Below are 25,412 nucleotides of genomic sequence, written 5' to 3'. Positions count from 1 at the left end.
CCGGGTGCTCCGGTTTCCACCCACATCTCAATGACGTACAGGTCTGTAGGTTAAAGGCCTGTCCCACTATACGAGTTTACCCAAGAGCTCTCCCCAGTTTAAAAAAAATTAAACTCGTGGTAAGTATGTAGAATGTACGTCAGAGCTCGGGACGTCTCTTAGCGGCTCGTAATGCTAACGGCAGGTACTCGGGAAACGCGGTAACTCGTGAAGCTTTTTCAACATGTTGAAAAATGTCCACGAGAGCCCCGAGTACCTACGAGCGGCTATTCAGATTCAGATTCAGATTCAACTTTAGTGTCATTGTGCAGTGTACAGTACAGAGACAACGAAATGCAGTTAGCATCTCCCTAGAAGAGCGACATAGAATATGAGCAATAAAGAAATCTATTTACGTGCATAGTCATAGTATTTTTTTTCCCCTGGTGGGAGGAGTGTCCGGGGGGGGGGGGGGGGGTGATTGGCAATCACCGAGGTACAGTGTTGAGTAGTGTGACAGCCGCAGGGAAGAAGCTGTTCCTGGACCTGCTGGTCCGGCAACGGAGAGACCTGTAGCGCCTCCCGGATGGTAGGAGGGTAAACAGTCTGTGGTTGGGGTGAGAGCCGTCCTTGGCGATGCTGAGCGCCCTCCGCAGACAACGCTTGCTTTGGACAGACTCAATGGAGGGGAGCGAGGAACCGGTGATGCGTTGGGCAATTTTCACCACCCTCTGCAGTGCTTTCCGGTCGGAGACAGAGCAGTCGCCATACCATACTGTGATACAGTCGGTAAGGATGCTCTCGATGGTGCAGTGGTAGAAGTTCACCAGAATCTGAGGAGACAGATGGACCTTCTTCAGTCTCCTCAGGATGAAGAGACGCTGGTGAGCCTTCTTGACCAGAGCTGAGGTATTGTGGGTCCGTAATTACCGTAATTCTCCGAGTTCGAATCAGGGGAAACTCGGGAGAACTTTTGAATTACCTTGTACAGTGGGACAGGCCCTTTAATTGGCTTGGTATAAATGTAAACTGCCCCTAGTGTGTAGGACAGATCTAGTGCACAGGTGATCGCTGGTCGGCACGGAGTCGGTGGTCAGGATCGAACGTGGGTGTCTGCCGCTGTAAAGCAGCAACTCTACCGCTGCGCCACCGAGCTGCACAAGTTCTATGTGTCTGCACAATATCATTATTCTTTTAGGCGTTCTCTTCTTACATCCTCGTTATAGATTCCAGCACTTTCCCTCCTATCACTAATGTTGGGCTAACAGGTCTTAGTTCTCTTTATTCTCCCTCCCTCCCTTCTTTCATCAATAGCCGAGTCACATTTACTAATCTCAGTCCAAAGAAAACAATTTGAACATCTTAAGTCACTTTGGAAGATGATAACCAGAGCATTTACTATCTCTAAAGCTGCCACCTTCAAAGCTTTGCGATGTAGATCATCTGCTCGTATTTTATCTGCTCTTGGATTAACCGTGAGGAAATTGATTAGAAACTATGTTCTATTATGTATTTTCTGTCCTAAAATGAATACTGAAAAAAATTTGACAATTGTTTTTTTTCCCTTTTCCTTCATCTAATATGATTGTTTCATAAGGTTATAAGTGATAGGAGCAGAATTAGGCCATCTAGTCTACTCCGCCATTCAATCATGGCTGATCTATCTCGCCCTCTAAACCCCATTCCCCTGTCTTCTCCCCATAACCCCTGACACCCGTACTCATCATGAATCTCTCTATCTCTGCCATACAAATATCAATTGGCCTCCACAGCCTTCTGTGGCAAAGAATTCCACAGATTCACCACTCTCTGACTAAAGAAATTCCACCTCATCACCTTCCTAAAGGAACATCCTTTAATTCTGAGGCTATGACCTCTAGTCCTAGACTCTCCCATGGATACTGACCTCCCCGCCATCGAAGGGACCTACAAGAGTCGCTGCCTCAAAAAGGCAGCCAGCATCATCAGGGACCCACACCACCCTGTCCACACTCGCATTTCACGCCTGCCGAAGGGAAGAAGGCACTGGAGCCTGAAAACTGTAACGTCCAGGTTGAGGAACATCTTCTTCCCTACAGCCATCAGGCTGTTAAAACACCACAACCTCCAAATAAGCTGTGAACTACATAGACTTGGGGGTAGACAAAAAAAGCTGCAGTAACTCAGCGGATTAGGCAGTTGGAGGAAAGGAATAGGTGATGTTTCGGGTCGAGAGCCTTCTTTAGACAAACCTACTCCCTTCCTCCAGAGCTGCTGCCTGTCACACTGAGTCACTCCATCTTTTTGTATCTATCTTCAGTGTAAACCAGAATCTGCAGTTCCTTCCTATAGAAGGGTTTTGTCTTTTTGCGCTATTAGTGTTTGTTTGTTTTATATGTGTGTATGTATGTTACCTTGCACTAAAAATTATTCTCTTATCATATATCTCTATACAATGTCAATGGATTAATTGCAATCATGTATAGTCTTTCTGCTGACTGGTTAGCACGCAACAAAAAAGCTGAACCTCGGTACATGTGACAATAAACTAAATTAATGTATGTGTGTGTATATAAATATATATACAGAACTTCTTTTATTTTATGATATTGTTTACAGTGTACTGTGTTTAGTCAATAGTCAGATTTATTCATCACATGCACAATGAAGTGCAGTGAAATGAATTTGCCAGCAGCGGTACAATAAAAAAGAACACACAATACACAATAAAAATTTAACACAAACATCCACCACAGCATTCATTACTGCGGTGGAAGGCACAAAGTTTAGTCAGTCATCCTCCATTTCCCCCCCGTGGTCGGGACCACAAACCTCCGCAGTCGCCGCTGCGGGCGGCCAGATGTGCAGACAAGGTAAGTCCTGAATTGGTGCTTCCCTAACACAGACCACGGCTTCAAGGTGGTGTAGGCCGCAGGCCAGCGGTCGAAGATCTAACGTCCCCGCCGCGCCGCAGTTAGAAGCACCGCCGACCGCGGCTGGCAGTCGGACATATTCTGTTGTGCTGTTGCAAGTAAGAATTTCATTGTTCTACCCGATACATGACAATAAAACACTCCACTCTTGAACAGCTGAAGTACAGCACAAGAACTTGCCCTTCGGCCTACCATGTGCCAAACATGACAATGAGATGCAATACATCTTAGTTCCAGAATTAAAATTGACTGGAAATGTGTTCAGAAGTCAACGTGCACTTCCCCTGCATGAGCCTCAATTTCGACAGGTCACCCATACAATGATACCCCCACATCAGTCTGAAGAAGAGTCTCGACCCGAAACGTCACCTATTCCTTCCCTCCATAGATGCTGCCACACCCGCTGAGTTTCTCCAGCATTTTTGTCTACCTTCGATTTTTCCAGCATCTGCAGTTGTTTCTTAAACAATGATACCCTTATTCAACGCTGTATTTATCTTTTTCATAAGTTCCAGGAGCAGTTCGGCATTTCGGCCCATCAGGTCTACTCTGCCATTCAATCATGGCTGATCTATCTATCTACCCCACTCAACCCCATTCTCCTGCCTTCTCCCCATAACCCCTGACTTTACTAATCAAACATCTGTAAATCTCCACCTTAATAATATCAATTGACTTTACCTCCACAGCCGTCTAGAGAGAGAGAGAGAGACATGCAATGTGGAAACAGGCCCTTCGGCCGAACTTGCCCAACGTGTCCCAGCCACACTAATCCCACCTGCCTGCGTTTGGCCCATATCCCTCCAAACCTGTCCAATCCATGTACCTGTCTAACTGTTTCTGAAACGTTGGGATTAATTGTTTGTGGCAATGAATTCCACAGGTTCGCTACCCTAACATGTCACTAAAGAAATTCCTCCACCACTCCTTTGTAAAGGTGCATCCTTTTATTCTGAGCCGATGGTCTCTGGGCAGACTCTCCCGCTAGTGGAAACACATACACTCCCAACATGATGGAATGCTATCCCAGTGATAGATGACAGCAATAATCCATGTTCATTTTCAAAAGAACAAAATGAACAAATACCTGAAATAGCTAAATGTATAAAAATCCATGGGGAGCTGTAAGGGCAATGAGACTAAACAGATGGCTCATTGAGAGAACTGCCACAGGCCTAGGAAGTTGCCTCTCTCTGTTCTATAAAAGCCACAAATCTACTTTAGAAACAGTTAGACAGGTACATGGATAGGACAGGCTTGGAGAGATATGGACCAAGCGCAGGCAGGTGGGACTAGTGCAGCTGGGACATGTTGGCCGGTGTGGGCAAGTAGGGCCGAAGGGCCTGTTTCCACGCTGTATCTCTTTCTGACTCTAAGTACGATGCAGAGTGTTACGTAACCCAGCAAATGGACAAAACAATATAGGAAATAGGCCAATTGGCCAATTTTCTGACCCTGCATTCAACAAGATCACAGATGATTATCAACCTCAAATCCCATTTTCTTGTTCTATCCCCATTCCCTTGATCAAGGAAAGAGCGTTCACGTCGCGGCCCTGTTTCCACCAATCTTTCCACCACCTCGCACAAGAAGCACATGAAGCAACAAGACAGACACCATTGTATGCAGATGCCGAGAGGTTTGTTCAGCTCTGGCTGAACAACTTCGAATCTTGTGTGTGGACTCAATAAGAAGAATTTCCTTGATTGCTTTAGAATCTAATAAAGTCAGTTCCTATTAAATCTCCCCCCACCTATGAAACTATGTCAGTTTCAGTTTCAATTTCAGTTAAGTTTTCTGTCACATGTACCGAGGTACAGTGAAAAGCTTTTGTTGCGTGCTAACAGGCCAGCAGAAAGACAATACATGATTACAATCGAGCCGTTCACAGTCTACAGATTCTTGATAAGGGGATAACGTTTAGTGCAAGGTAAACTTAGTAAAGTTCGATAGAGGAGATTAAGAAGATCATAGTTAAAGTAAGAAGGGTTGCTGTAGGAGCAGAGATTTAAGAGTGTGGAGCGATTGTAATATGTGATTGTAGATCTGCTGCTACAATGAGGATCACTCCTCATCCTCCTGTGCTCCAAGGAATAAAGTCCTAGCCTGCCCAACCTCTCCCTATAGCTCAGGCCACATCTCGTGAATCCTCTCTGCACCCTTTCCAGCTTGACAACATCATTCCTATAACATGGTGAACAAAACTGAACGCAATACTCGAAATTTGGCCTCATCAATGTCTTCTACAATGTAACATGACCTCCCAACTTCTATACTCAATACTCCAAATGATTTTCACTAATGTCTTCCTTTTTCGTCTTTTTTCTTTTTTACCAACTTGCAGGTATTTTGCGTGTAAGTTTATTAATAATTTCTAGATAATTTATGTATTTGGGTGTTGCCTGAGTCCACATGCCTGTGAAACCAATAATACACAATATTTTAGTCCTCTATGAACAAATATCTAATTTCATTACATGTAAAGCCTGAATATTGGGCCTCAAATATTTCAACAAAAAACGTGAGGAAAAGATCGTGTAGGAAGGAACTAAGGACCTGCAGATGTTGGTTCACACCGAAGATAGACACTAAATGCCGGAGTAATTCAGTGGGTCGGGCAGCATCTCTGGATAGAAGGAGTGGGTGACGTTTTGGGTCGAGACCCAGTCTGGAGAAGGGTATGGAGATAAGGCAGGTACAGGATACGGAGTGATCAGCCATGATCATATTGAATGGCGGTGCAGGCTCTAAGGGCCGAATGGCCTACTCCTGCATCTATTTTCTATGTTTCTATGAAACGTCACCCATTCCCTCTCTCCAGATATGCTGCCTGTCCCGCTGCGTTACTCCAGCATTTTGTGTCTATCTTGAGGAAAAGATTTGCTAATTTCTCAGTGATTCAATTGGTTTCCATAGCTAACTGTTTTCCAAAATAACTAGGCTTCCTCCTCTGTCAGAGTGAGGCCCAACACAAATTGGAGGAACGGCACCTCATGTTTTGCTTGGGCAGCTTACAACCCAGCGGTATGAATATTGACTTCTCTAACTTCAAGTAACCCTTGCTTTCCCTCTCTCTCCACCCCCCCCCCCCCCATCCTAATTCTCCGACCAGTTTGACTGTCCTCCTAATTAAATTTGACTTTGTATGCCTCGGTGTCACCTTCCCCTCAGCTAACAATTATCTACTCTACATTTTCCTTGATCGTACCTTACCCTTCAATAATCTCTCTGTCTTCCTCTCCCCTGACTATGCCTGAAGAAGGGTCTCGACCCGAACCGTCACCCATTCCTTCTCTCCAGAGATGCTGCCTGTCCCGCTGAGTTACTCCAGCTTTTTGTGTCTATCTCAAGAAAAAGACTTGCTAATTTCTGAGTGATTCAATTGGTTTTCATAGCTAACTTTGTTCTAAAAAATTCAATGAATAATGCATGCCATCCAATCAGCGACAAGAAATTTCTGGGTGGCATAAATTTGTGAATTACTCTCAACTCTGACAAATTGATTAACTTTGCAAATTATTTAGCATAAATTTACAAATTATTAAACTGTGGGTGGGCGAGAACAATGTCGAGAAAAAAACCCTCGAAAATAGTAAAAATTATAAATGAGAAGGTGCAGAAGACATTAAATGCTATATTCAGAGGAACTGCGCACTGTTAAATTTTAATATGTTACCACAAGATCTTCCATTGAAATATTCATGGAGACTTTGCAGCTCCAGAAGAACATGGGCATGAGGAAAGTGATCGGTTTAGATGATAGACACAAAATGCTGGAGTAACTCAGCGGGACAGGCCGCATCTCTGGAGAGAAGGAATGGGTGACGTTTCGGGTAGAGACCCTTTTTCAAACTGAGAGTCGGGTAGAGGTAAACACAGAGATAAGGAAGGGTATGGTGTGAAAACTAGACGTCAAAGGGCATGAGGCTCAAGGAAAATGTACAATAGGTCCTATAGAGATTGTTTTGGATTCTAAAATAACTAGAAGAATTTTGTTTTTAGAACTCAAGCTGGAAAGGGTGCAGAGGTCTCGAGGGCATGAGCTAGGCCGGGGCTCCATGCCTTGGAGGGCAGAATGATGAGGGGTGATCTTATCGAGGTGTACAAAATCAAGGACCAGAGGACATAGGTTTAAGGTGAAGGGGAAAAGGTTTAATAGGAATCTGAGGGGTAACTTTGTCACACATTGAGTATAGATGTTGGGAGGTCATATTGCAGTTGTACAAGATGTTGGTGAGACCTTATTTAGACTATTGTTTTCAGTTCTGGACACAATGTTATAGGAACGATATTGTCAAGCTGGAAAGGGTGCAGAGAAGATTTACGAGGATGTTGCCAGGACTAGAGGGTCTGAGCGATAGGGAGAGGTTGAGTAGGCTGGGTCTCTATTCCCTGGAGCGCAGGAGGATGAGGGGTGATCTTATAGAGGTGTACAAAATCATGAGAGGAATAGATCGGGTAGGTGCACAGAGTCTCGTGCCCAGAGTAAGTGAATCAAGGACCAGATGACATAGTTTCAAGGTGAAGGGGAATAGATTTAATAGGAGTCTGAGGGGTAACCTTTCTCCACAAAGGGTGGTGGGTGTATGGAACAAGCTGCCAGAGGAGGTAGTTGAGGCTGGGACTAAACATTTAGACAGGTACATGGATAGGACTGGTTTCGAGGGATATGGACCAAATACAGGCAGTGGGACTAGTGTAGTTGGGACTAGGACATGTTGGTCAGTGTGGATCAGTTGGGCCGAAGGGCCAGTTTCCACGTTGTATAACTGCATAATTCTATTTTTATTTCAGAAATACAGCATAGAAATAAGCTATTTGTCCCACCGGGTGAGTTCATGCCGACCTTCCATCGCCCAGTCACACTAGTTCTATGTTATCTCACTTTTCGTCCATTCCCTGCACACTACGAGCAATTCTACGGAGGCTCATTAACCTACCAACCGGCACATCCTTGGGGCACAGGAGGAAACTTGAACATCCGGCGCGAAACCCGCACGATAACAGAGAGAACGTGCAAACTCCACACAGGCAGCGCGGTCCGCGGTCATGATGGAACCCGGGTGCGGACTCGTTGGGCCGAAGGGTCAGTTTCCGCTCTGTATCTCGGAACTAAACTGATTGCCAGATATACGGCAATAACAATGCTTTCAAATCTGAAGAGAAAAATGTTGAGATTGGTGGTTTTCCAATAACCGTTTAATTCTGGCACAAACAATGACAATAATTGCAGTTGAACTAAGGTTAAACTGAGAGAGAAAAATTCCAACTCTCATTTCTCTGCTTTCTGCCCTTTTCTTAAATACCAATCCCTCAGGCCACACTGCATGAGACGAATCCTCAACCTCTGCCCCCTCACCTGAATTTGCACTAACTTTCCTTTTAACTTTTAAAGCACCCAAAATGATAGTGAAGAAAGGTAGAAACAAAGAACTGCAGATGCTGGTCTATACAATAGTGAGTGTGTTGGAAGGAACTGCAGATGCTGGTTTAAACTGAAGACAGACACAAAAAGCTGGAGTAATTTAGCAGATCCGATAGCATCTCTAGCGACATGGAATAGGTGACGTTTCTGGTCGAGACCCTTCTTCAGACTGAGAAGTCAGGAGAGTGCGAAACTCTTTCTCCGCTGCTTCCTCTCCCCCCGACTCTCAAGCTGAAGAAGGGACTCAACCCAAAACATTACCTATTCCTTGTCTCTAGAGATGCTGTCTGACCCGCTGAGTTACTCCAATTTTTCGTGTCTTACAGTGCATTCAGTAAGTATTCAGACCCCTTCACTTTTTCCACATTTTGTTACGTTACAGCCTTATTTTAAAATAGATTCTTTTTATTTTTTTCTTATCATCAATCTACACACAATACCCCAGAATGAAGAAGCGAAAACAGGTTTAGAAATGTTTACAAAGTAATTAAAAAGAAATAACTGAAATATCACATTTACATAAGTATTCAGACCCTTTGCAATAACACTCAAAATTAAGCTTCGGTTCATCCTGTTTCCTTTGATTATCCTTGAGATGTTTCTACAACTTGATTGGAATCCACCAGTGGTAAATTAAATTAAATGGACATGATTTGGAAAGGCACACACCTGTCTATATAAGGTCCCACAGTTGACAGTGCACGTCAGAGCAAAAACCAAAACAGAAGGAATTGTCTGTAGACCTCCGAGACAGGATTGTGTCGAGACACAGATCTGGGGAAGGGTATAAAACTATTTCTGCTGCATTGCAGGTCCCAAAGAGCACAGTGACCTCCGTCATTCTTAAATGGAACAACTTTGAAACCACCAGGACTCTTCATAGAGCTGGCTGCCCGGCCAAACTGAGCAATCGGGGAAGAAGGGCCTTGGTCAGGGAGGTGACCAAGAACCCGATGGTCACTCTGACAGAGCTCCAGAGATCCTCTGTGGAGACGGGAGAACCTTCCGGAAGGACAACTATATCTGCAGCACTCCACCAATCAGGCGTTTATGGTAGAGTGGCCAGACGGAAGCCACTCCTCAGTAAAAGGCACATGACAGCCCGCTTAAGGTTTGCCAAAAGGGTTGTTTTCTCTGATGCTCTGGTCTGATGAAACCAAGATTGAACTCTTTGGCCTGAATGCCAAGCGTCACGTCTGGAGGAGACTAGGCACTGCTCATCACCTGGCCAATACCACACCTACAGTGAAGCATGGTGGTGGCAGCATCATGCTGTGGGGATGTTTTTCAGCGGCAGCAACTGGGAGACTAGTCAGGACCGAGGGAAAGATGAACGGAGCAAAGTACAGATAGATCCTTGATGAAAACCTGCTCCAGAGCGTTCTGGACCTCAGACTGGGGCGGAGGTTCACCTTCCAACAGGACAATGACCCTAAGCACACAGCCAAGCCAACACAGGAATGGCTTCTTGACAAGTCTGTAAATGTCCTTGAGTGGCCCAGCCAGAGCTCGGACTTGAACCCGATCGAACATTTCTGGAGGGACCTGAAAATAGCTGTGCATCGACGCTTCCCATCGAACCTGACAGAGCTAGAGAGGATCTGCAGAGAAGAATGGGAGAAATTACCCAAATACAGGTGTATCAAGCTTGTAGCGTCATACCCAAGAAATCTTGAGGCTGTAATCGCTGCCAAAGGTGCCTCAACAAAGTACTGTCTACAGGGTCTGAATACTTCTGTAAATGTGATATTTCAGTTATTTATGTTTAATTACTTTGCAAAAATGTCTAAACACCTGTTTTCGCTTCTTCATTCTGGGGTACTGTGTGTAGATTGATGATAAAAAAAAAAGAATTTAATCCATTTTAAAATAAGGCTGTAACGTAATAAAATGTGGAAAAAGTGAAGGGGTTTGAATACTTTCTGAGTACACTGCATATGATAGTGATGCAGGTCAAATCTAAAATTTTCTAAATGCAAGAATGAATTAATTTATACTTGCAGTTCGGGCCAGGTTCATTAACATGTGAATGTCTCTAAATTATTTGATGAACTCTTCCATCTCAGTGTCTAAGAGATTTATTCCCTGCAGATTTAAAAAACCTGGTTTCACTGCCATTCTGCAGCAGTGCGATGTCTCATATGCATATTGAGCATGAAAAATTAATGCAATGCTATTTCTGAACACCATGGAACTGGGCTCTGACTACATTATGCCATCACTGGACAGATGCATAGAAGCTTAGTAAACTGTTTGCCCGACAAACACACAGCTGGTACAGCATCAAAGAAGGATCCTTTCACCTGCAAATGGACTCTCAGCTGTGCGTAGTCCTACTTTTGTTTTCAATTTTCACAGCAAATACTTAATTGCCTACGAGTGGATTTAAAAAAAATCAAAAAGCTTTAATCTCGCAAACATATTCTAGAATATGTCATGTAATAGCAGGCAAAATAATAACTGAATACGGATGATCTTTTGATCTTTGCCATGGGATATTATGAATTTAATTTCTAGTTAGGGTCATAGAGTGATACAACGTGGAAACATGCCCTTCGGCCCAACTTGCCCACACGGGCCAGCATGTCCCAGCTGCACTAGTCCCACCCGCCTGCGTTTGGTCCTTATCCCTCCAAACCTGTCCTATCCATGTACCTGTCTAACTGTTTCTTAAACGTTGGGATAGTCCCAGCCTCAACTACCTCCTCTGGCAGCTTGTTGCATACATCTACCACCCTTTGTGTGAAAAAGTTATTCCTCAGATTCCTATTAAATCTTTTTCCCTTCACCTTGAACCTATGTCCGCTGGTCCTCGATTCCCCTACTCTGGGCAAGAGATTCTGTGCATCTACCCAATCTATTCCTCTCATGATAGATGGATCATATCAAGGGAAAGCCAGAGCTCATTCCTAATCAATGCTTTTACCTAGGATTTAGCTTCCTTAGTTGTTAGTTTTGAGATATAGCGCGGAAACAGTGATCCCAGCACATTAACACTATCCTACACACACTAGGGACAATTTACATTTATACCAAGCCAATTAACCTAACCTGGACGTCTTTGGAGGATGGGAGGAAACTGAAGGTCTCGGAGAAAACCCACGCAGCTCATGGGGAGGACGTACAAACTCCGCACAGACAGCACCCGTAGTCAGGATTGGACCTGGGTCTCCAGCGCTGTGAGGCAGCAACTCTAATTCTGCGCCACCGTGCCACCGCGAGATGAAGGGTCTTGACCCGAAATATCACCTATTCCTTTTCTCCAGAGGTGCTGACTGACTCGCTGAGTTACTCCAACTTTTTGTGTCTATCTTCAGTTGTGTCTATCTTCAGAACCAGCATCTGCAGTTCCTTCGAAGATAAGACACAAAATGCTGGAGTAACTCAGTGGGTCAGGCAGCATCTCTGGAGAGGAGGAATGGGTGGCGTTTTCAGTCGACATCCTTCACCAGATTTAAACCAGCATCTGCAGTTCTTCCCTACACACCATGTTCTTCAGTAGCCAGTGCAGGGGAGGCTACAACTCGGAAAGGAGGTCGGTGCCAGAGAATAGGCAGACTGCAGACTGGTTTCCACAAGCAAGGTGTTACAAGAGGAGGAAAGAATCGGACACAGTCTGCATTTGAACAGCTTGCGTTCACGTACACAAAGCTCACACATACTGGATGAGAGATCGAACAGTGACGACCCAATAACCTTCAGCAGGGAAAGAAGAGGTAGGCTGTGAAAAGAAAACTTAAGTACACTTCAGCACAGCCTTCTGAAATATCATGAAAAGACAAATCAGACGCCAAACACAGATAGAAACGTTGCACTTTATCCTTTATCTTCATCTGTGCCTGATTGTGTATGGTATTGTCGTTTCTTCGCTTGGATAGCACACGCACAAAAGCTTTTCATTCTGTCACAGTGCACGTGGCAATAATAAACTAAACTAAACGTGATTAGAAAACTCAGGTCTGGACATCAGTTGTTCTATATTGTGTTTCTGGTGTTCCCAATGGTGACCACTAGATTGACAAACCGTTTGAAGAAGGGGTTCGGCCCGAAACGTTGCCTATTTCCTTCGCTCCATAGATGCTGCTGCACCCCTCTGAGTTTCTCCAGCACTTTTGTCTACCTTCGATTTTCCAGCATCTGCAGTTCCTTCTTAAACAGATTGACAAACTTGGTTTGTGAGCCCTTATTATAGGAAGGATGTCATGAAGTGGGAAAGAATAGTGACGAGGATGTTGCCAGGACTTGAAGGCCTGAGCTATCGGGAGAGGTTGGGCAGCCTGGAGCTTTATTCCTTGGAGCACAGGAGGCTGAGGGGTGATCTTATAGAGGCGTACAAAACCGTGAGAGGAATAGAAAGGATAAAGACACAGTCTTTTAGCCAGAGTAGGGGAATCGCGAACCAAGGTGCATAGGTTTAAAGTGAGAGCGGAAAGATTTGATAGGAACCTGAGGGGCAACTTTTTCCACAAAGGGTAGTGGGTGCATGGAACAAGCTGCCAGAGGAGGTAGTTGTGGCAGGGACGATTGCGACATCACATGTCCCATCTACACTGCGTTTGGCCCATATCCCATCAAACCTATCCTACCCATGAACTTTTCTAAAAGTTTCTTAAATGTTGCAATAGTCCCTGCCTTTGTGTGAAAAAGTTACCACTCAAGTCCCTATTAAATCTTTCCCCTCTTATCTTAAACTATGACCTCTGGTCCTCGATTCCCCTACTCTGGGTAAAAAACGAATAGATCATTAAACAACGGTCTTTATTCTTTGGAGCGCAGAAGGTTAAGGGGGGACTTGATAGAGGTCTTTAAAATGATGAGAGGGATAGACAGAGTTGACGTGGATAAGCTTTTCCCATTGAGAGTAGGGAAGATTCAAACAAGAGGACATGACTTGAGAATTAAGGGACAGCAGTTTAGGGGTAACATGAGGGGGAACTTCTTTACTCAGAGAGTGGTAGCTGTGTGGAATGAGCTTCCAGTGGAAGTGGTGGAGGCAGGTTCGATTTTATCATTTAAAAATAAATTGGATAGGTATATGGACTGGAGTAAAGGAATGGAGGGTTATATGGTCTGAGTGCAGGTAGATGGGACTAGGGGAGAATAAGTGTTCGGCACGGACTAGAAGGGCCGAGTTGGCCTGTTTCGTGCTGTAATTGTTATATGGTTATATGGTAACAGTGATATTGTATCTCTGATATAAAAGACTTTAATGACAGTTTGCCATTAAAAAGTAGAAAATATCTAGTGGGAGAGTCAAGGACCAGAGGTCACAGCCTCCGAATTAAAGGACATTATTTTAAGAAGGAGATGAGGAGGAATTTCTTTAGTCAGAGGGTGGTGAATCTGTGGAATTCTTTGCCATAGAAGGCTGTGGAGGCAAAATCAGTGGATATGTTTAAGGCAGAGATAGATAGATTCTTGATTAGCACGGGCGTCAGAGGCTATGGTGAGAATGCAGGAGAATAGGGTTAGGAGGGAGAGATAGATCAGCCATGATTAAATGGCGGAGTAGACTTAATGGGCCGAATGGGCTAATTCTACTCCTATCACTTATGATCTTATGAAAAGATGCTGCAGTCATAGAGGCAAACAGATCCTTCGGCCCACCGAGTTCGTGCCAACCTGCGATCCCCGCACACTACAGGTGCACAACCTTTTATCCGAAAGCCTTGAGACCAGACACTTTTCGTAATTCAGAATTTGTCGGTCTTCGGAATGGAAATTTTTTAGCGTAGATTTTAATGGCTGGCTCAGTGGTAGAGTGCTCGGCTCATATCCGCAAGGTCGCGAGTTTGCGCCTTGATCCTGGCAGTTACTCGATCGTGAGTTTGAGTCTTCAATGTCGTTTTTTCTTGCAGAATAAATGTTTGTATGAAATGCAGTGTAGGAGAGGTGTACTGACTGTGTGGGCAGAACTTTGGAAGTGATTGCCCACCAGTCTAAAAAGCCGCTGTGTCTCCCTGTCCCTGGGATAACATGGGGCGATCAAACAGCACAATACCCCCTCCCCCTCCAACTCCAGAGGAATCCGCTCCCCGATGGGCCGCTACGGCGACAAGTGGCAGTTCGCCCACAGCCCGAGCTGCGCCCCCTCATCTGCCACCCCAAGAACAAGACGTACCTTGCACACCATCAGCTTCTGCCCCTACGTGTTCCTCTGGAGCTGGAGCGGAGCTGGGCTGGAGTTGCTGCTGGCTGTGGGTCTCTGGGATCTCCGTGCTTGCAGTGGGCCTGGGGGTCGGTGGGCGGCGGTGGGAGCTGTGGAGCCTGTGGACCTACCTCCATGGAGCTAGCCAGCTTCGGAGCGTGGAGAGCTGCGGTGGCGCGCTGCTGCGACCCGACTCCGGTGGATGGTGACACCGGGAGCTCGCGGGTCCCCGGTGGGAGACTGCTTTGCGGGGCACCGGCAACGGCGACTTCTCCCGCCCGAATTACGGGGTTGAGAGTGACCTGGAGGGGGGCCTTACAACGCCCGGCGCGGCTGTAAATTGCCGCAGACTTGCTAGAGCCCGCCGGGGGCTCCAACATCAAGACCGGGGCAGGGCCCTACATCACCCGGCGTGGCTTTGAGTGGCCGCTCCCCGATGGGCCCCTACGACGCCCCGAGCTGCGCCCCGTCATCCGCAACCCAGGTTCCTCTGTAGTTGGAGTGGGGCTGGGCTGGGCTGCTGTTGGCTGTGGGTCTCTGGGATCTCCGTGCTTGCAGTGGGCCTGGGGGTCGGTGTCCCGTTGGTCCTGACGTCTCCGGTGACTAGCACAGTCCTGCTGCAATCGCCGACGTGAAGACAGTGCAAAGCCCCCGCGCCGGTGCAATGGGCGGGGAGCTGGAGAGGGGAGGGAAGGGGTCACACACATGGCCGGGAAGCAGAGGGGCGTAGGTGGGGTGAAACTGAAGGGAGCGACAATCTGCACTGTGTATCGTGAGTCTACCGTGGGAACTTTTTAACTCAGCGGGCAGGCAGCAGCAGATTGTCAATTATTAACCCTCCCGCGCAATATACCCTCACCTTCTCTTTTATGAATGGGGATTTAGTTCCCCTTTCTTCGAGGACCGACCGGAGGTTCCGCTGTCACCTCTGCGGGCCGCCCTCGGTGAACGTTTTCAAGGACCTTTCTTCAAGGACCGAATAAATGGCCGCTATTCGGAGGTTTTCGTTATTTGGATCTTCGGATAAAAGGTTGTGCACCTGTAACACTATGCTGCTACATACTGGGGGCAATTTACAATACCATGTCACCTGAGGGTCAACGTTTTCCAATAAAAGCCAATGTTATATTACATGCAAGTTAACTCACATTGCGCAGCATGGTCCACAAACGTGACACGTTAATGTAGTGGTTGTTAAACAATGTGCCACGACCCAACACCTTACTGTTCGGGCACCGAGTGGAAATTACTCACGGGCAAGTCGCTGGTGCTAACAGGTTATCTATCCATTCAGTGGCTGAACAGTTCAATCCCTAGTATAGCACAAAGTGCTGGGGTAATTCAGCGGGTCAGGCAGCATCACTGGAGGTCAATGGAGGACGCAACGTGCTGGAGTAACTCGGCGGTAAAATTATAAAATTGTCCCTCGTGTGTGTGCGGGATAGTGTTAGCGTGCGGGGATTGCAGGTTGGCGCAGACTCGGTTGGCCGAAGGACTTGTTTCCGTGCTGTATCTGGAAACTGAAGTGTTGGCTTTGAAAATGGCGCCAAAAACATGGCATCTCTTGCAAGAGGGCTCAGTGGACTATTTCTGTACATTTGCTGATCGAGATTCGAAGGGTGAATGGCAATACTCTTCTGGACTGCTTGAATGAAAAATAATTTCACTGGGTTCGCATTTCACACCCGTGACAATAAAAACACCATCGAACCATTGCCGATCGGAAATTGCAAGCTGTAGTGTGCAGACATAAGTTCCTGACCATAGTCAATTTTATGCAATAATAAATTGAATGATACATTAAAAGATATGTGCAGCAGCACTAAATGTCTGACCTGTTCCCTCCTGTGATCAAGCTAAGATACAGAATTCTCATTGATCCAGATTTATTAAAAAAAATATAAGCATGTTGCCACAGAAGACAGTGGTGGCCAAGTCAATGAAAATTTCGAAGGGGGAAATTGATAAGATTCTTCATTACGACGGGTGTCAGAGGTTATGGAGAGGAGGCAGGAGAATGGGGTTGAGAGGGAAAGATAGATCAGCCGTGATTGAATGGCAGAGTAGACTTGATATCTTAGAGGGCCTGTCCCACTTAGGTGCTTTTCTTAGGCGACTGCAGGCGACTAGGCTGTCGCCACATGGTCGCCGGGGTGTCGCCTGTATGGTCGTGAGTCGTCTCCTCAGTCGCCCAAAGAGTCGTAGCGTCTTTCTGGTCGTCGCTGGATTTTCAACATGTTGAAAAATTTTCGGAGACAGTCGGCAACAGTGGGTTTGACGCCAATGAGCGTAGCTTGACTTCTCCTGATGTAGGTGCTGTCGTAGTTGTCGCCAGGTGACATAGGTTGTCGCCAGGTTAACGTAGGCTGTCGCCGGTGCTGACTTCAGTTTTTTTTTCGTTGTTAAAGTAATGATTCTATTTCAAATTTTATGTCGTATGGGGGGGTCCAGTCGCCATTTTTTTGGCGACCTGCTACGACTATGACAGTCGCCGGCATTCGCCTAAAAATAGCCTATGTGGGACAGGCCCTTAATTCTGCCCCTACAACCTTTTTCTATTTGCATGGAGAATTAAAATAACATTTAATGAAAAGCCAAGAGGAATGTAACCAAAGCCAGCCGTACAATTTTTGCAAATTAGCTTCTGAAAGAATAAAATAACATTTCCGTCCAACCGAGGTTTAATTTGTGACTGTTTTGTGATTAATCTGAGGTTTAATTTGTGACTGTTGTGCATAAGAGGCTTCAGATGTTACACATTCACATAATAACAATCAGCACTCCTTCGAGTGAATTTAATTCTGAGATACTGCACATCTTTTCAAGAGATGAAACAATATTTCGACACAATGCTACAACTGGGATGGAAATATACAAGGTCATAATCTTTGTTTGATTTGCACGGAAGAATGGCAAATACGATACTTGAGGAAAAAATGTCGCTTTTGTATATTAAACAGAATGTAAAATGGTATTCGCAGTTTTGTACTGCAAGTTCAAGTCACTGCAATGGGACATTAAAAATATTTTCAATTTTGTGCCAGTGTTAGCTCAACAAGCGAAATAAAGGAATGTGTCTCTTCAATTGCTTTAATTCATTTTGTTTCCCATTGTGTCTTAATAAAACTGTCCTCAGTCAGTGAGAATATGATGAATATTTCTTTAGCTTTGCGCACAGGAAACAAAGTGCCCCTTAAACATTGTAGGAATTCCGTGTGTGTAGAATGTTCATTAACTCAACATCCTGTCAACCAATACCATTCCTTCCCTGTCAACCATCTGAAACTCCACCATACTCATAGGTTCATAAGTGATAGGAGCACAATTAGGCCATCTGGCCCATCAAGTCTACTCCGCCATTCAATCAAGGACGATCTATCTTTCTCTCTCAACCCCATTCTCCTGCCCATCTCCGCCGTAGAAATGCTCACTGACTTGGCTTCCACAGCCTTCTGTGGCCATGAATTCCACAGAATCGCCACCATCTGACTAAATAAATTCCTCCTCATCTCCTTTCTAAAGGAACGTCATTTAATTCTAAGGCTATGACCACTAGTCCTAGACTCTCCCACTAGTGGAAACATCCTCTCCACATCCACTCTATCCAAGCCTTTCACTATTCGGTAAGTTTCAATGAGGTCCCCCACATTCTTCTAAACTCCAGCGAGTACAGGCCCAGTGCCGTCAAACGCTCATCATATGTTAACCAAGGTGGCCATGGAAGGGCGGACTCATGATGGCCCATTGTTCGCTGGGGAAGAGGTGATAAATAAGGGATACAAGGATGCAAACAGTGGAACTAGTAGGATGCCAAGGGCGGGGGGGGGGGGGGGGGGGGGGGGGGGGGAAGAGAGGGAATGCAGGGGTGACTTGAAATTAGAGAAATCAGCGTTTACACCACTAGGTTATAAGCTGCCCAAGTGAAATATGGGAATGGGAAGGGGAGTTAAAATATTTGGAAACGAGGGGATTGCGTAGGCTTTTCTCCAGAGATGCTGCCTGACCAGCTGAGTTGTTCCAACACTTTGTGTCTATCTTTGGTATAAACCAGCAGTAGAGTTGCTGCCTCACTGCGCCAGAGACCCGGGTTCAATCCTGACTATGGGTGATGTCTGTGCGGAGTTTGTACGTTCTCTCTGTGACTGCGTGGATTTTCTCCGGGTGCTCCGGTCTGCTCCCACACTCCCAATGACGTGCAGGTTTGGCGGTTAATTGGCTTCGGTAAAAATCGTAAATTGTCCCTAGTGTGCGTAGGATAGTCTTAATGACCTGCTGAGTTACCACAGTACTTTGTGTCTGTAATTGATGGTATTTCAATCTGAAGTCATTGTCAATGCTAAATATGCCCCAGTGTGTAGAGGATTGCCCGAACCGTCTGCCTGCCCCTTTTCCGGGGTTACGTCCGTGCCCGGGTGGCACTAGAAAGGGACTACGCGCTGTCCACGGGCGCCCTGGGGGATTTGCGGGACCGCTGGGCACCACGGGGTGTGGAATGCATCGTTGACAAGGATTATAATATAGTTGTTTAATTTTCAGTATATTGATATATCGGTGGCGCAGCGGTAGAGTTGCTGCCTTACAGCGAATGCCGGAGACCCTGGTTCGATCCTGACTACGGGTGCTGTCTGTACAGAGTTTGTACGTTCTCCCCGTGACCTGCGTAGGTTTTCTCCGAGATCCTCGGTTTCCTCCCAACACTCCAAAGACGTACAGGTTTGTAGGTTAATTGGCTTGGTAAATGTATAAATTGTCCCTAGTGGGTGTAGGATGGTGTTAATGTGTGGGGATCGCTGGTCGGCGTGGAACTGGTGGGCCGAAGGGCCTGTTCCCGCGCTGTATCTCTAAACTAAAAAATATATATTTGTTTTACTTTGTGCTATGGTGGTGGATATTGCTTTATATTGTAAATATTATTCTTGTAAATAATTGATTACAATTATTTTATAGAAGAAAAGTGTGTAGAGGGTGGTTGCGAAAGAGGAGGGAACATAGAACCAGTGTGAACGGGCGGTCGCTGGCCGGCGCAGGCTCAGTGGGCCGAAGGGACAGTTTCCACGCTGTGTGTCTCTAAACTAAACTAAACACGTGTGGGACAACCATCCTGGTTCCTAATTTCGGACTGCTGCTCTGTGACTGCTGGTGCACAGTGCTGGATGTGGAACGAGCAGAGGAACAGGCTTTGATACGATGCTTCCTACGGGACCGCTCGCTCTCGCTGTCTCAACTCACAGACTCTTGGATCGCTACCAGAAAGCCACCGATGCTAATGGAAGCAGATAATGGCACGAGCCACCACCTGCTGAGGTGGCGGAGAGCAAATTAGTAGGGTGTGGGCGAGAACGGGATTGAAAGTCCAATCATGCCTCTGTGTTTATGTTTACGCTCGTGCTGTCATTTTTTTGCAAATAAAGAACAATGATTAAATTGCAGAGGTAAGTTAAATCTAATTACTGCAGCTTTGCAGGAACTAAATTGGAATCTGTATTCTTTGGAGAATGAGCTATTGAGCCAAATTCCCTTCTGACTGGCGCATCGGCAGCTGAGGACAACTGCGACAGGCTAATGTGCAGGATGGAACTGCAGACGCTGGTTTAAAGTGAAGATAAGACACAAAACGCTGGAGTAACTCAGCGGGACAGGCAGCATCTCTGGAGAGAAGGAATGGGTGATGTTTCGGGTACGAGACCCTTCTTCAGACACAATAGGTGACATTTTGGGTCAAGACCCTCCTATAGACTGAAGGATCTCAACCCTATTCTGTTACCTTTTCACTTATTCCTTTTCCCCAGAGACGGTGTCCGACCCGCTGAGTTACCCCAGCTTTTTGTGTCTATCTTGATACAGACCTATGATCAGCTATGTGCAGTGGAGACTGCAGCAGTGCCTTGAATACTTTCGATGATGGATTCATGTTCTTAGATATTGAAGTACATTTCCAGTACGGTTGCGCAACGGTAGAGTTACTGCCTCACAGCGCCAGAGACCCGGGTTCGATCCCGACTACGGGTGCTGTCGGTACGGAGTTTGTACGTTCTCCCCGTGACTGGCATGGGTTTTCTCCGAGATCTTCGGTTTCCTCCCACACTCCAAAGACGTACAGGTTTGTAGGTTAATTGGCTTGGTATAAATATAAATTGTCCCTAGTGTGTGTAGGAAAGTGTTAATGTGTGGGGATGGCTGGCCGGCGCGGACTCAGTGGGCCAAAGGGCGTTTCCACGCTGTATCTCTAAAATAAACAAAATTAAACCCATATCGACAGGAAAAAAAGATTCATTTTTAAATTATTTTACTTCCGATCCAGAAAATGCTAACTTGAATGGAAAAGTAAAGTTTAAGACTTTACTTTCGACCAAGGGTTCCCAACCTGGGGTAAATTTCACTTACCCAGGGGGGTAAATTTGTTGATTCGGGATTTGTACATATCTTTGCTCATTGACTGACTGTGTTTGGTTCTGGTATACTGGTACACTATCTGTTCATCATTAGTTGTTCATAAATAAATGAAATAACATTGTTATGTGCTATTAAAGTTGCCAGGGGTAAACGGGACGGAAAAGTTTGGGAAACCCCGCTTTAGACTTTGATGATACAGCACGGAAACAGGCCCTTCGGCCCACGCCTCGGAACTAGGACTAGTGTGAACGGGTGATCGCTGGTCGGCCTGTTTCCATGCTGTATCTCTTCAAAAAAAATCTTCAACAGTGATATAAATGATCACCAGTATTAAGACCGCCTTTAACCGAGCAGAAATCATCAACGAAGTGGAAAACTTTAAGAAAGGATTAAAATAATCTGTACCTACCAATTTGCTTGCGGTAGTGATCAATTGGAATTTTAGAGGCACTGGCATCTTTTCTTCCCATTTTTGGTTTTGAAACAGACCATCTATACATTAAAAAAAAGGATTTCAGTCAATGTTTTTTTTTGCAGTTTTTAAATATTTGGAAAATTAGTATAAATATTAAACTTGTTGACTTCTGATGCCATTAATTATTAATGACGGGCAAGATTCCTATTTCTCCAGACTGTGTTTTCTATTAATAATCTAGGCTGACGCCTAGTATTGGATCATGCCTTTAATTATGGGATGTGAATTTCACTGGTGAGGCAGGAAGTTACAGGCTATCTATCTATCCCCTGAAGTATAAGATTGGAGCCACTTCTTGACCCGCCACAGTTCAGTACTGTTGGGTGGGGTGCTTCAGATTTTGGTCTGATCCTGAAGTACACAAAGTGCTGGAGTAACTCAGCAGGTCAAGCAGCATGTTTCTCCATGATGGGCAGAGACACCTTCTCAAGTTAGGGCTGCGTGTGCGTGGCTTAAGATAAGGCACAAAATGCTGGAGTAACTCAGTGGGTCAGGCAGCATCACTGGAGAAAATGGATAGGCGACGTTTTGGGTCGAGACCCTTCTTCGGAAGGAGGGCAGCTGCGGGTCTGAGGAAGGGTCTCGACCCAAAGAGTCACCGCATGTGGCAGCAGGCCGACTCCCCACCGGGCTCCACCTTTGACCTCGGCGGCCCCCACCCTTCTCTATACGGCTCTATAAGGCGCTGGTCAGGCCGCATTTGGAATATTGTGAGCAATCTTTGGCACCATATCTGAGGAAGGATGTGCTGGCTCTGGAGAGGGTCCAGAGGAGGTTTACAAGAATGATCCCAGGAATGAGTGGGTTAACATATGACGAGCATTTGTCGGCACTGGGCCTGTACTCGCTGGAGTTTAGAAGAATGAGGGAGGGATCTCATCAAAACATAAGGAATTGTGAAAGGCTTGGGTAGAGTGGATGTGGAGAGGATGTTTCCACTAGTGGGAGAGTCTAGAGGTCGTAGCCTCAGAATTAAAGGACGTTCTTTTAGGAAGGAGATGAGGAGGAATTTCATTAGTCAGAGGATGGTGAATCTGTGGAATTCTTTGCCACAGAAGACTGTGGAGGCCAAGTCAGTGGATATTTTTAGAGATGTATAGATTCTTGATTAGTACGGGTGTCAGGGGTTATGGAGAAGAGGCAGGAGAATGGGGTTAGGAGGGCGAGATTGATCAACCATGATTGGATGGCGGAGTAGACTTGATGGGCTGAATGGCCTAATTCTACTCCTATCACTTCTGACTTTGTGACCCTCCCTCCTCCCCGCCGGGCCCCCCTTCCTACTCAGTGGCCCCCCCCCTCTTCACACTCGACAACGCGGGCTCCCCACGCTCTCGGCAGCGCCGGCCCCTCCACACTCATAGCAGAGACTATCTTCGATGGGGGCATTTTAGGTCCTCACGGGCCTGTTTCCACGCTGTATGACTCCTGACAAGAGGAAACTCAATCCTCCGATATCAGCTTTCTCACCCTCAGGGAACAATTTGATGAAGTGGGCATTTCATCTTCTCAAAGACATTCTTGATGAGGAGTTATGGGGAGCAGGCAGGAGAATGGGGTTAGGAGGGAGGGATAGATCAGCCAAGATTGAATGGCGGAATAGACTTGATGGACCGAATGGTCTAATCCTACTCCTATTCCTTATGATTTGCATTAGCAAAGGGCATTGTAGAGGTAGTGGAAAGGTATATCAATCGGGAGAAACTTTTGTGGTCCATAAAACAAAAACTATTGTGATTTCCATGTTAAACGGTGAGCATTACTTAAGTTTTATAGGGTACAAGGTTCATGTAAGGGAACAGGATGTAAGCATAAATTCCAAAGCTGATAGCCCTGCATATTATATTGTGCACCTGTGATTCTTAGGAATACTCTGAGGGATATTTTAACTAAATACGACAATTGACATAAGGAACTGCAGGTGCTGGAATCTTGCGTAGAGTACAAAGTGTTGGAGTAACTCAGCGGGCCAGACATCATCTCTGAAGTGTGTAGAACACAAAATGATGGAGTAACTTAGCGGGTCAGGATGCACCTCTAAGGTGTGTACAATACTAAGAACTCATAAAGTCGTAAGGAATAGGAGTACAATGACGCCATTCGGCCCATTAAGTCTACGTCATTCAATCGTGGCTGATCTATCTCTCCCTCCTAACCCCATTCTCCTGCCATCTCCCCATAACCTCTACCAATCAAGAATCTATCTGTCTCTGCCTTAAAAATATCCACTGACATGGCCTCCACAGCCATCTGTGGAAAAGAATTCCACAGATTCACCACCCTCTGACTAAAAAGAAATTCTCCTCATCTCGTTTCTAAAAGAACGTCCTTTCATTCGGAGTGCTGGAATAACTCAGTGGATCAGGCAGCATCTGTGACAAGTTAGAACGCAAAAGTGCTGGAGTAATTCAACGGGTCAGGCAGCATTTCTGCAGTGCAGAGAGCACAAAGCGCTGGAGTAACTCAGCGGGTCAGTAAAACTGAAAAGCTACTTTTGAAGGGAACTGCCTGATGAATTTTAGCTTCAAGCTGAAGGTGCTGTTCCTTCCCACGAACCGAGAACAAAACGATGCAGCAATTGTTATAATAAAGAGGACTTCTCTTTTTAAGTTTGCCGCTTTATCTGTAAATAGGGAGAGACTGAGTCAGGTTGGTTATACGACGTTTGCAGCAATTTGCCTGACAGTCGAGGGAAATTTAAAATTTTATTTTGCAATTTGGACTCAGCCCAAGTGGAAGATGACAGATGCTTGGCTGAGCCACTTCACCCACTCACATCTAATGTCAGATGTGTGTATGTTGCTGGCAGGCTAATAGAACAGCATGGCGGGGGCTACAACTACTGTAAAGGATTAATTTATAGATATGGGTCAGTGTACATTTCTTCACTGCTGAGTGATCCAAGACCGATTTTATATGGAGTCAGTCAGATTAGTGACTAGTCTAAAAGATAGACACAAAATGCTGGAGTTACTCAGCGGCCCAGGCAGCATCTCTGGATAGAAGGAATGGGTGATGTTTCGGGTCGAAGGGCCTCGGCCCGAAACGCACCCATTCCTTCTATCCAGAGATGCTGCCTGTCGCGCTGAGTTACTCCAGCATTTTGTGTCTATCTTCAGTGTAAACCAGCTTCTACAGTTCCTTCCGACACTTAGTGACTAGTCTAGTTTAGTTTAGAGATACAGCGCGGAAACAGGTCCCTCGGCCCACCGGGTCCACGCCCACCAGCGATCCCCACACACTTACACTATCCTACACACACTGGGGACACTTTACATTTACACCAAGCCAATTAAGCTGCAAACCTGTACGTCTTTGGAGGGTGGGAGGAAACAGACCCTGTCCAGCGCAACAGACCCGGGTTTGATCCCGACTACGGGTGCTATCTTAGTTTAGTTTAGTTAGGGATACCATCAGGTCCGCGCCGACTATCGATCCCCGCACATTAACACTATCCTACACCCACTAGAGACAATTTTACATTTACCAAGCCAAACCTGTGCGTCTTTGGAGTGTGGGAGGAAACCGAAGATCTCGGAAAAAACCCACGCAGGACACGGGGAGAACGTGCAAACTCCGTACAGACAGCACCCGTAGTCGGGATCGAACCCGGGTCTCGGGCACTGCATTCGCTGTAAAAGGCAGCAACTCTACCGCTGCGCCACCGTGTCCGCCCCCGAACTGATCTGTACAGAGTTTGCAAGTTCTCCCCGTGTCCAGCGTGGGTTTCCCCCGAGACCTTCGGCTTCCTCCCATCGTCCGAAGACGTACAGGTCTGTCGGTTAATCGGCTTGGTATAAATGTAAATTGTCCCTAGTGTGTGTAGGGTAGTGTAGGTGTGCGGGGATCGCTGGTCGACGTGGACTCGGTGGGCCGAAGGGCCTGTTTCCGCACTGTATCACTTAAAAACATTTTTTTTAAACACTGAGAAAACTGCGTCGGGATCCACTGCACCTTTCTAATTATAAAATGTAAAATATGGCAAACTAGCTCTCGCCCTTCAAAGCAACACAGTAATTTTCATTCTCTGCCACCGCTTTGATGGTTAGTAAACAAAACTCTGCAGAAATCCTGAGAGAC

At 45.9% G+C, this 25,412-nt stretch overlaps 1 protein-coding gene across 1 annotated transcript in view; it reads right to left on the bottom strand.

The window, feature by feature from the left end:
* The window catches only part of triqk (triple QxxK/R motif containing), a 58,414-nt gene that overhangs the window by 18,355 nt on the left and 14,647 nt on the right, over positions 1 to 25,412 (bottom strand). The window contains exon 2 of the mRNA XM_033020131.1: positions 21,267 to 21,349. Coding sequence (XP_032876022.1) covers positions 21,267 to 21,327 — 61 coding nt within the window. The 5' untranslated portion in view covers positions 21,328 to 21,349. The remainder of the gene's footprint in view (positions 1 to 21,266; positions 21,350 to 25,412) is intronic.

This window comes from Amblyraja radiata, chromosome 4 (assembly GCF_010909765.2).
Source record: "Amblyraja radiata isolate CabotCenter1 chromosome 4, sAmbRad1.1.pri, whole genome shotgun sequence".
NCBI lineage: Eukaryota > Metazoa > Chordata > Chondrichthyes > Rajiformes > Rajidae > Amblyraja > Amblyraja radiata.
Note: the sequence above shows the minus strand (reverse complement) of the source record. Positions and strands in the feature narration are given on the sequence as shown.